This window comes from Podarcis liolepis (assembly GCF_965112155.1).
Source record: "Podarcis liolepis genome assembly, chromosome: 9".
NCBI lineage: Eukaryota > Metazoa > Chordata > Lepidosauria > Squamata > Lacertidae > Podarcis > Podarcis liolepis.
The window spans coordinates 20899096-20911359 of NC_139564.1; the positions used below are offsets into that span (position 1 = coordinate 20899096).

The window sequence follows — 12264 nt, forward strand, 5'->3', positions numbered from 1 at the left end:
CAATGGGAAGGCTCCCTGACCCTCTCCCTCCTTGCAGAGAAAACATTTGGTCAGCTTGGGAGTCAAAATGGTTTCAGGTCGGTCTTCCTGTGTTGATCTATGTACGTGCTTGGTTGGTACATTTATGAACATTTATTATATATATAAAGGTAAAGGTACCCCTGCCCGTACGGGCCAGTCGTGTCCGACTCTAGGGTTGTGTGCCCATCTCACTTAAGAGGCCGGGGGCCAGCGCTGTCCGAAGACACTTCCGGGTCACGTGGCCAGCGTGACGAAGCTGCTCTGGCGAGCCAGCACCAGAGCAGCACACGGAAACGCCGTTTACCTTCCCGCTATAAAGCGGTACCTATTTATCTACTTGCACTTAAGGGTGCTTTCGAACTGCTAGGTGGGCAGGAGCTGGGACCGAAAGACGGGAGCTCACCCCGCCGCGGGGATTCGAACTGCCGACCATGCGATCAGCAAGTCCTAGGCACTGAGGTTTTACCCACAGCGCCACCTGCGTCCCATTATATATATATATAAGACCTTAAATTTTATTATTACAAGTTGGGCCCACCCCTCGGGAGGAGCCAGCCTTGCACCCTGCCCGTGACTGGCCAATTTGTGGGCAGGCTGCAAATCCGACTTCCTGACTGGCGCGAGAACCCTTTTCGAGGTCACGGCGGCCAGGAAAATCTCCAGAGCAGATGTTAACTGTTGGGTCATGGCAGGGGTACCGCCTGACGAAAGAGAGTGAGTGAATTTGTGCCAAGGAGATGTCTTGTTGAAGGGTCACATTGTAAGAACAACAGGGGGTAAAAGCAGCTGCACCTTGTATTGTATGCACGTTACAATAATGTATATAAGGGTTAAATGTTTTCCCTGCATTTGCTTCTCTTGTTGGCTGTAAACCCTCAACCATTTCAATAAAAGCTCAGTTGAATTTTGGAATGGATGCAAATGATTTGCAGGATGGCAAGCTGTATTCAGCTGATGCCCCTCTTACTAGATGCTTGTGGAAGTTTAAAACAACACGGTGAATACTGAGAACGAAATGGGAAAACATTAATGTAAATATAAGAAAGCACCCTAGCAACATTCAATAGACATCAGGAGAGATCATAGCAACAACCTTGACTCTGCTTGGAGACTTAAAAAAAAAAAAAAAAAAAAAAAGGAATCAGGCCTTTATTTATGAAACTGCACAAATTCAGCTACACAGATAAAATAATCACCTTGATAGACAGTAAAGTATTTTCTGTTGTATGACTCCCCCCGTTGTATTTTATTAAATTTTCAAAAATTTCACATATACATTCCAATACATAAAGCAAAAGAAATAATTATTATCGACTTCTCATCCCATTTTTCATGGGTTTTTTTATTTCACCCCTTAACTCCTAGCTCTTATACAATAACAATAATCTCTAATTCCTTCTATTGCTTGTAGTTCAAATCCTGCTCGCAAATTCATCATACTAGAATATTTCTTTAAATAGTCCCAAAAAGGCTTCAGTTCTCCCACAAAACAATACTCATTCTCTTTTTGTTAGCTGTTTGCTTTGCTGATTCTGCATAGTCCATCGCTTATCCATTCTTTTTTGGTGAGAACCTCTTCCTCCTTCCATTTTTTTGCACAAAGAATCCTAGCTGTTGTCGTTACATACATAAACAGCTTAATCATCTTTTTCTAACTTCTGCCCCTATAATCCCTAAGAGAAAAGCATCAGGGTATTTTTTTTGTGTATGATCACTTTAAACATCTTTTTTATCTCGCTGTATATCATTTCCCAAAATATCCTCACTTTCTTACAAGTCCACCCTATAAAAAAGATCCATCTACTCGAGGAACCTTCTTATACATTTTAGACAATTTGTTAGGTGTTAGACACCATCTATGCATCATTTTCATATAATTCTCTTTTAAAGCATATCAAGCAGTAAATTTCATGTCAACTTTCCACAGCTTTCCCCATGTATTCATTTATATATTATGTCCTAAATCTTTAGCCTACTGTATCATTGCTGACTTAACCCTCAACCATTTCTGTTGAATTTGGGGAGGGATGCAAAGGTACGTACCCAGCTGAGACCCCTTTACTAGTTGCTTCTGGAAGTTTAAAACAACAAAATGCAGCGAATACTGAAAGAGAAAAGGCGAAACATTAATATAAGTACAAGAAAGCACCCTAACAATATTTAGTAGACATCAAAAGAGATCATAGCAATAACCATGACTCTGCTTGGAGAATATGAAGCTGGTCCAATAGATTTTGTGGCCTCAGTCTAAGTACAAGATGGCATCCCCTCCCTCCAATTTGACCAGAAGCTGACCAGACTGGTCACTGAATACTATTTTGATTGAGGAATACCATTGTGCCTGAGGAAAACAGGTTAGCCTAGGGGACACGGCATTTCACATTGCACCAAAATTCAAGTCCTCTGCCTAACAATAGGGCCGGCTCTGCTTATAGTACTTAAGATATGTGTTGCGATTCTGTATGCTGCCATCTGGAGTATTTTAGATTGGTTTGATAAAAGTCCAATTCTGACATTTCCAAAGCACTCACAGGGTGCCTTTGGACCAGTCACTATTTCCCAACTTAACCTACTGCACAGGGCTGTTGTGAGGGTAAAAATAAACCACAACAATATCATTGGAGGCAGTAGCAAACAGCATAGTGGTTGGGGGGGCAACATTCCATGGGCCTCTTAACAGTTGAGTCGCAGCCGCTTACTGAGAAGCAGTTTCAGCTTAGTGGCAGAACATCTACTTTGCATGCAGAAAGTTCCAGGTTTTATCCCTAGGTAGGGGCGGGAGGGTCCCTACTCCGAAATCCTGGGGGGCTTCTGCCAATCAGTCTAGACCAGGGTTTCCTAAACTTGTGTCTCCAGCTGTTTTGGGACTACAACTCCCATCATTCCCAGCTTACAAGACCAGTGGTCAAGGATGATGGGAAATGTAGTCCAAAAACAGCTAGAGACACAAGTTTGGGAAACCCTGCTTTAGACAGTACAGTGGTACCTCGTGTTACATACGCTTCAGGTTACAGATGCTTCAGGTTACAGACTCTGCTAACCCAGAAATAGTACCTTGGGTTAAGAACTTTGCTTCAGGATGAGAACAGAAATCATGCTCCAGCGGTGCGGCAGCAGCAGGAGGCCCCATTAGCTAAAGTGCTGTTTCAGGTTAAGAACAGTTTCAGGTTAAGAACGGACCTCCAGAACGAATTAAGTTCTTAACCCGAGGTACCACTGTACTGAGCTAGAAAGACTACTGGTCTGCCTTAGTATAAGGCAGCTTCTTATGTTTTAAGGAGAGGGAGAGGAATGAGATGGCTGGGAAGTTGGCATGATGCAAATGCACTAGTAGAATCACTGGATTGGTTCTGCTGGGGTGTTTTCACCACACTGACCTCCCAGCCTCCTCAACCTCTCGCCTCACCCCATAACTATCGGGAGGTCAGCCAAGTGTTGCCACCCTATCATTCTATCTGCTACTGATTGGAAGAAAGGAAATGTAAGAATGTAAAAAAAAAAAAAAAATAGAACACGTACCTTTTTCCTGCAAGTAAAAGCTCAAAGCCTTCGGTAATTTTATCAAAAGGCAATGTTTGAGTAATTAATGCATCCATATTAAATTTCTTGTTCATGTAATCAGAAACTAGTTTAGGGACAGCATCTTTTAACTTCCAACCTGAGGCAGGAGAAATAAAAGAACATTGGATTAGTCAGCAAGCTTGATTATGGTTATTTTCAAAGAATATAAAATGTTAGGATGTGTGAACTTTATTTTTTTAAAAAAATTAGAAGATGAAGAAAACTCCTGTTTATGTTAACAATGTAAGATTAGTAGAATCAAAAGCCAATGGGATGGAAAGACTTTTAAAATAAATAAAGACTGCCCCCAAATTTAGTCTGCATACCTATTATGTCCACCAAAACTTTGCCACACTGTCCATCAAACTCATATTTGGGTTCCTCACTTGCACAGATTTCAATAGGTGGCTGTCTCCAGACATTGCATTGGCAAGTCACCATATAAATGGGTCTAGGCACCCATTCTGAATCCTCTAGATTTCACTTACATTATTTTGCAGCCCACCAATAAGGATGGCAACTTTCATTAGAGGTTTTTAAGCAGAACTTGGATGAATGTTTTAGCTGAGTTTCCTACATTACAGGGTGTTGGACCCTTGGGGTCCCTTCCAAATCTACAATTCTCTGTTACTCCATTGGGCAGAACTAGGATCAATGGGGGAAATTGCAGGGAAGCAGATTTCAGATAAACATCAGGAGAAACTTCCTAATCACAAGAACTGTTCAACAAGGTCATAGGACTGACTCAGTAGATGATGGGTTTCCCTGGGCTGGAAGTATTTAAGTAGAGGCTGAAGGGCCATCTGTTAGGGATGCTGTGGCTGAATCCTGCACTGCAGATCCTGCACAGAGCAGGATCTACACTCAGTGACCTTCAGCATGAATTCCTGTTCTATGATTCAGTGCAGGAGCTGCCATATATCACCCATCCGCACCTCCAACCAAACATCCTGTTAATTTCCTTCCCGTGAGGAGCAGAATAGGTTCGACTGAGAACTGTGCCCCTGCAGGAGGTTCTCCAACCAGCACACAGGTGCCATGGCCCAAATGGCAGGATTTAAGGGCAGTGACCTGTTTGAGACACAAAGAAAAACAAGCTCAGGAAATGATAAAGGAACATAAAAGCCAGGATCCCATCTAGTCCAGCATACTATTCTCACAGTGGCCAACCGGATGCCTTTGGGAAGCCCACAAACAGGACCAGAGTACAGCAGTCTTCTTTCCTTCTGCATTTTCCAGCAAGTAGAATTCAGAAGTATATTTCCTCCAACCATGAAGCCTCTCTCAGTCCTCTGAATTTCCCACCTAAAACTTTTACATAGTCCCAACCAGGTGCACTGCTTATATAATGACAGATCAAAGCTGTGAGCCCTGGGCTGAACAGGAGAGCCAAAAAATGGGGATGTGAGCCCAATTGATTAGCACCAAAACAGAAAACATACCACAATGTCAATATTTCCCGTCACTTCAAATGCGTAGTCCACCCCAAGACCTGTCATCTCTACCAGAACCTCATTCAGGGGCTTCTTGAAATCTTGAGGAGCGATGCATTCTGTGGCTCCTAACTCTTTGGCCTTAGTAAATTTATCTTTGTTGATGTCAATCCCAATAATCCTGGATGCTCCAGCGACTTTGCAGCCTATGACAACAGACAGACCGACACCTCCCAAGCCAAAGATGGCACAGGTAGAACCAGGCTCAACCTGCAAATTGATATAAACTGCATTAGGGACTTCCCAGAACACAAGTGATGTAGCAGGATTGAGGATCTGGGAGGAAGGAAGACTGGCCGACCGGAAGATAAGAGGCATAGAGAGACAGAACTGAGAGACACTGTGGTGTAGTGGTTGTGGTGTTTAACTAGGACCTAGAAGATCACAGTTCAGATCCCCACTTAGCCATGAAACTCACTGGGTCACCTTGGGCCAATCACTGTATTAGTCCAACATGGGAATATTGTGAGGCTAAATGTTGGGGGGGGGGGGAACCATATATACCACCTTGAGGTCCTGGGAGGAAAGAAGGGATATAAATATAATGAATATAATTAATAACCAACTGGGCAGGAATCATTGAAGAGAATAAGGGATGAACAAGAGAAACAAAAGAATGCAGTTGGGAGGCTGGGATAAGGAACAGCCTCGGATAGGGAAAGAGGACCTGTGTTGCACTGCAACACCCATCACCCTAGGCGACATGGCCATTCAGAATGTAGTCTAACAGTGCCTGGATGTGACATGTTCCCTATTGGTGGCCTATGAGGTCAAAACACACTGACTTACCCAACCGTCAGCCCCTTGCTGCTGCTTTTTAGAGCTACTATTATGAGGCTGGACCCATTGAGAGCAGGGAAGCTCAAGTAGTATCAGCTATTTTTGCATCTCGGAATTGTTACAGGAAAAGTGATCCCTGAAGGTGCCACTATTCTTCAGCAGGGAGTAAGCAGACATTTGTTTCACTTATTTGAGAAGCACAAGGGAATCAATGTGAATTGATTTTCACCTGGGCATAATTGATAGCGGTTCCATAGCCAGTGGAAAATGCACAACCAAAGAGGCAGACTTTATCCAGTGGAGCATCAGTGTGGATTTTTGTGATGGAAGCCTCAGGCACAACCGTGTATTCGGAGAAGGTGCTCATTTGTAGGAAGTGGTGGATCTGTTTCCCTCTGCAGGTGAACCTGCTGGTCTTATCTGGCATCAGATTTTGAATAGGTTCATAGAGGCTGTTGAGGAGATTCAGACTGGTTTGCATAATAAATTGGACTAAATGCTAATTTTCAATATTACTAAGAAACACAAATATTTAATAGAAGATGTCAGATAAACTTACTGGTTCTTGAGGCAACAGTTAGTTTTAGGACTTAAACAGCAGCTGCATTCTCCACACTGGGTAAGACAAAGAGGAATGACTTTGTCACCTTGTGGGAAAACAACAAGGACAAGAACAGTTTAAGTTCAAGTTCATAGGCTTATTGTTCTATTCAAAGGCCATGAAAAACTTGTAGCAATAATATTAATGAAATGCAGAACATACTTCCATAATGTAAGCCAACATCCATGATGTAAGAGAGAGAAGTTACCAGAGACACTAACAAACTCAAATCCAGCTTGATTTCAAATCTCCAAATCACAACAATTTATATTGATTTATACTCTTTTCCCCTGATTATTTTGTAGTTAGCATATACAGGGCTACTTTGTGTATTATGAAGCTATGGTTGTCACTCAAAGGAAACGGAACCATTTCTGCCAGAGTGTACTTGCTTGATTTTGTGAGAAACACAGTGATATTAATAAGGAATATTGCAAGAGGTGTGTCAATAGGGAAGCATATTGTTATTTTTTTGGGGGGGGTGCTCCTCTAAACCCTAGAAATTAATATATGGTAGGATTTTGATTATTTGGAGTATTGAAGGAAAGATTGCAGACCAGCGGAAAAATCAGGCTAAGATTACTTTCCAAGCCAGGGTCTCTCCTGGGATAGAGGCATTAACATAACAAAAGGCATTGAAGGCCCATCTAGGAGGAATCTGGGCAGGCAGAAGGTTGCCAAGATAACTTGGTATGAAGTGACAGGAAAATATACTTTTTAGCAAGGTGTCCAGGGAAGAAGTGGGTGAACAAAGTCTGGGATCCATCTTAGGCAGACTGGCTGAAGGCTGGCTGAAAGATAAGCCTTTGACTCCAGGGCTGCACTTCTGTGCAATGACAATGCTGTAAGATTTGGACTCCCTCTATGCACTGAAGATGTAAATAGGTGAATAAATCATATTTCTTAAAGCTACAACAATCTCTGCCATGTCTCAATTCTCCAAAGGAACACAGACCCTGGCTGAGGGCCTGGAACCTCCTGGAATCATGCTATCACTCAGCAGGAATAGGGGATGGCATTTGTCCAACATTAGTAACACTATTTTCATGCATACCTTACATTTCTGATGGGTACTTGGAGAAAGAGATTATTTGTAGTATATAATGTGAACAACTCCCACCATCCCTGGCTATTGGCCTTGATTGTTGGGGATGATGAATGTTGTGGTTCAGCAACATCTGGGGGCCCAAAGTTTCCCCATTAGAAGATAATTTGTAGTGAAGCTATTTATGTCATGCTTGCAAATCCCAGTGGGGACCAATGCACAAGCACTTCTGAGTTTCTGATCTGCCTCATCCTTACCTGGCTTTACACAAGTGACTCCTGGTCCAATACTTTCAACAATTCCAGCTCCTTCGTGACCCGCAATGACTGGGTAGTCTATGTTAGCAAAAATGCCTTTCACTACATGATAATCCGTCCTACAGATCCCAGTGGCCACTATCTGCAGGGGAAATGGAATATATATTATTTCAGTACTTACTCTGCTTCAACCTAGCACACATTTTTGTCAAGAACTGGCACTGAATTTTTTTGTCTCTGTCAAAAAAATGGGTCTCCACGTGAACAGATGATCGTGCAGATACCACATTCACACAACTGCAGGTATTCGCAGAGAGGGCCAGCCCACAAGGAAAGTTGCTTACCAAAGTTTCAGCAAGAATATTACCCACTTGATCTGACCAAAAGGACTAGCCAAAAATACATATAATCTTTGTACGAAATACAATAGAGAGAACCTTTCACTTTTATTCTTTTTTGAACTTGCTCAGAAGTATTGGATTTTCTTTCATCTTATTGCTGTGTACGTTTCAACTACAACCTCAACAAACTATAGTTGAAACTCTGCACAAATGTGGCTGAGACTTTTGTGGAATCTTTCTTCTCCTGGCAGGGAAAGAGCCACCTTTGAGTTTTAAGTATAAGTCTTCCAGAACCATTGCCCCACCACTCAAGACTCCCGTATCCAAGTTTTCAGAGTTTAGGCACAAGATCCTCAGCCACTGCAATCGTAATTCACAATGAATGAAAGCACGTTCCCTTTTGGAATAATAAGTTTTACCTTCACTCGAATTTCATGGCTTCTTGGTGGTGCAACCTCCACCTCCTCCACAGAAGGCAATTGGCCAACTTCCCAGATGATTGCGGCTTTGCATTTAATCACCTGTGGAAATGGAGTCAATCAAAACAAGATCAAAGATGAATTTCAAAGGCAGGACAATATGGGAGGAGGCTTTCCCTCAGATATTAGGTCCCAAGCCACTGAGGACTTAAAATCTAAGCCTTAGCGGAGATCAGTTGTCCTCATCCTGTGCTATTATTGCCAAAACAGCAGGTTTTGCTGCCATTTTACCCTTCTTGCTGCCATTTTACCCTGTGACAGTTTTTCGTTCCTTTTAAAAGTAATGGTACATTCACTTTTTTCCTGAGTTCAAATGTAAGATTGGGGGAGAGACACAGTCTGGCCAACTTCCCTCCCGCCTACACTCTGTGTGCTGTTTTAAAAGATGATAACAAAACAAAACACAGCAGAAAACAAGGAGAATGATTTCCTCGGTCTCCACCTCTGTCCCCTCTGCACCCAACCCCTGCAGTATAACAATTGCATCCAATTCTGGCCACCTCCAATCTCTGGCTCTGTTTGGATAAATTAATCCAAACTAAACATCTGTATTCCACTGCTCCTGGCAACTACAGGAAAAGGGGAAATAAGAAATGGAATTGGAGTGATATGCAGAGCATAAGGCCAGCTAAACAAAAAGGAGAAAGTAAGGAACAATAATGTCACAGGAAACTCAAGACATTATGCATTTGCATTTGATCACCTGTGGAAATGGAGCCAATCAAAACAGGTCAGACATGAATTTCACAGTGTACCTTATAATGATTCAGTTAAGATTGCAACCTTAGAGTTGCTGTAGTCAGCATGGAGATTGCCACTTTCACCCTACAGCAGGAGTGCGCAACCTTGGCCCCAAGGCCTTATTTCAAAATTGCTCTGTAAACTATCAGTTCAGACCGCTGGCAAGAATAATCTCTCCCTCTTTCAACAGCGCAAAGGAAGGAGAAGAGAGGGAGGGATGGAGAGGGAGGAGGAGAATAGCTGAAAGAGAGATGGGAAAAAGCTGGTTCTGACCCCTTTTGGCTCTGGTCCTGCCCACTGCTAGTATGTGACCCTTGACAAATTACACCTAAGGGAATGTGGCTCTCAGTAGCTAAAGGTTGCCCATCCCTATCACATGACTTGCAAGTGTCACTAGACCAGCACACCTGTGCTTCCAAAGTCTACTGCCTACAAACACTTTAGTAATACCCAACCCACACCAACAAGGATGCCATTTTATGCTGTAATGGTTAATGGGGTTCAGTAAACAGTAGCATTCGAATAAATAATATTATGATCATTATTGGACAGGGCCTGTATTTCAGTAACAGAAGACAAGCTTTTAATACAAAAGCTTCCAGGTTCAGTTCTCTGCATCTTCAGTTAAACGTTGAAAAGACCTCCATCAAAGACCTACGAGGGCTTCTTTCAACCAGCTAGTGCCAATTTCCTGATGTTAGTAAATGAAATATCAACTTCAGGTCAATATAATTATTTGAAACTGACAGTCTGCATGACTATGTCAAACCATATACACTTTTGGGAACACTGTAATTATAACATTCATTGTTATAAAAAATGGCAGGTTTATTATCAATATAAGTTTGTAAGGTTTTTAAAAACAATTTATTTCTATGTATGTAATGAATTATTTCAACAACAATAATAACTTGTGTAATGCAATCTAATGGTTGAGGTAACCTTCAAACCCAGAACCTCTTGGTTTATTATTTAATGCCTACACAATGCAATGTCAGCTTTTAGTATTCTTGGGAAAATCGAGTGTCCTGCTGTTTGTCTCATTCACTTATATCAAGCAGACTCTTGTTTTGAATGTATAAATAGGAGATAATTTTTTACATCTTGGTCTTTGCAGCTTTGCAATTTGCACAAATAACATTCAGAGGTTTCTCTCCTCTGGCAATGGGAATGTAGCAAAGCTTAGTTCTTTCCTCTTCAAAGCAATGTAGTAGCTATGCAAAAGCAAACATTAGAATGCAGCGTTCAGATCGACTAGACTGAACCATAAAAACAGTCTTCCTTACCTTTCCTGCAGTCGCCATGTGTCCAGATCTGGCTTTCAGTTTTGCCACAAGCTTGCTCCGTTACAAAGGACTTCTCTTCTTGTTTATCACTCCTTGCCTAAAGCAAGAATGTAGAGATACACAAACAACTATTTCCTCCAACACACACATAATGTATAATCTATGATAGGCCAGGGTCCATTTCTAGCTGGGATTCAAAGTTCTTTTGTTCCTGGCAAGTATTTAGCTGAAATTAATTCCCCCTGGAGCTACCATCTAAAGTAAACTAACATTACGAGCTAGGACAATATTGGATCTAAAAAGAAAAAGGTCAGTTCAGGTACAGACATTCTGTCTAAAAACTTGTACATACAAGTGAAAATCATTCTGGCCCATGTTCTCTTGCTCAAATTATTTAGAGTAGAGCATAATCACACACAATGCTTTTTACTCAGATGCCAGAGGCACACACTTTTTACTAATGCATAAAGGAGGGAGTGCGGAAGCTGTTAGGGTCAAAAACTGGGAAAGAAATTCTATTACAGGTTATTGAAGAACAGGCAAATCCTCACTTTTGCGCGATCGCGCATACACACAGCACCAGGAAATAATTAAACAATTTATTTCATAGCCAGAAATGGTGTGAGAGACCTAGAGAGTCCTTATGGTTTTCTGCATGTCCTCCAGCCTCCAGAGCTCCCAATTCCTGTTGTGGGATTTACCAGAAGGAAACCAGTGTATTTTCTTTTGTGTGTTCTTCTACCCAGTGGAGGTACCTGAGGGTTATTTGAAGAGCTTAATAAACAGTAGAAGTTCACATTTCAAGTGGTTTTTACAAGGGAAGCCAAAAACTTGAAGATAAGCCTTGATCCGGTTTCTGCCCTATGGGAGAATACGGGCTTCCAGATTGCAAAGATCACTGCATTTGGCCGAACAGATGTTGGCCATATAACCACCGGAATTGCTATTATATGTTTATCACATCCACCCTCCAGGGACTCAGGCAGTAAATTGCCTCTCTCCCATGTCATCTTCACAACCTTGTCCTTGAAGGATATTAGGCTGAATGGCAGGGCAGAGTGTAGTGATTGCCTCAGGTGGCAGATGTTGAGGGATGTGGAGCTGACAGTGCAGTGAGTCGTGAGCCCTACCCTGTGATCTTTAAACTAGCTGCTCTCACGTGTGGTGAACTCAGTCCCATTGTCAATGTTGAAGTAAGGATCAACCAGCCTGGCTGGCTTTTGTATCAAGAACCAATCTGCTATCACTGGTCAAACTCTTGTCTTAGACCCCTCTTTAGCTCTGTGGCCTATGGAAACAACCTTAAATCCCAAGGTCAAAACAAAACATTAGTATGGTTGTCATTAGTGGCTGCGAGAATGAGAGTGGCTCGGCTTTGGAAATCTTCTACTCCCCCTTTGCAAACAGTTTGGCTCTAGTACTCTCAGAGTAGCTCAGCCACCACCAAGGAGTGCTTTGGGTATGGTATCAATTCATCCACTTATATAAATAAAATTGTGGGAGTGCTCCACCCTCCTGTCACTCACATGTCAATGTGGAGATTTTATCTTGGTGTAGATTAACAAAATTAAAATGTGCTTACGATGTGCTTATATTGATCTGTTTTGTGCTGCAACTCTGTCAGCTCTGCAAACTGCACCAATGTTTTGGAAGGCAGTT

General features: G+C 42.1%; 1 protein-coding gene across 1 annotated transcript; it reads right to left on the bottom strand.

The window, feature by feature from the left end:
* Window positions 1–1145: 1145 nt before the first annotated feature.
* On the bottom strand, window positions 1146–10816 carry LOC310686119 (alcohol dehydrogenase 1-like). The gene is made up of 10 exons (XM_083459289.1): window positions 10606–10816; window positions 8519–8620; window positions 7759–7900; window positions 6415–6502; window positions 6085–6307; window positions 5025–5285; window positions 4518–4653; window positions 3541–3679; window positions 2065–2125; window positions 1146–1694 (listed from the first exon to the last, which is right to left on the bottom strand). The coding sequence occupies exons 1-9, from the start codon at window positions 10621–10623 to the stop codon at window positions 2101–2103; spliced, it is 1134 nt and encodes a 377-aa protein (XP_083315415.1). The 5' UTR covers window positions 10624–10816; the 3' UTR covers window positions 1146–1694; window positions 2065–2100.
* Between the last annotated feature and the right edge of the window lie 1448 nt (window positions 10817–12264).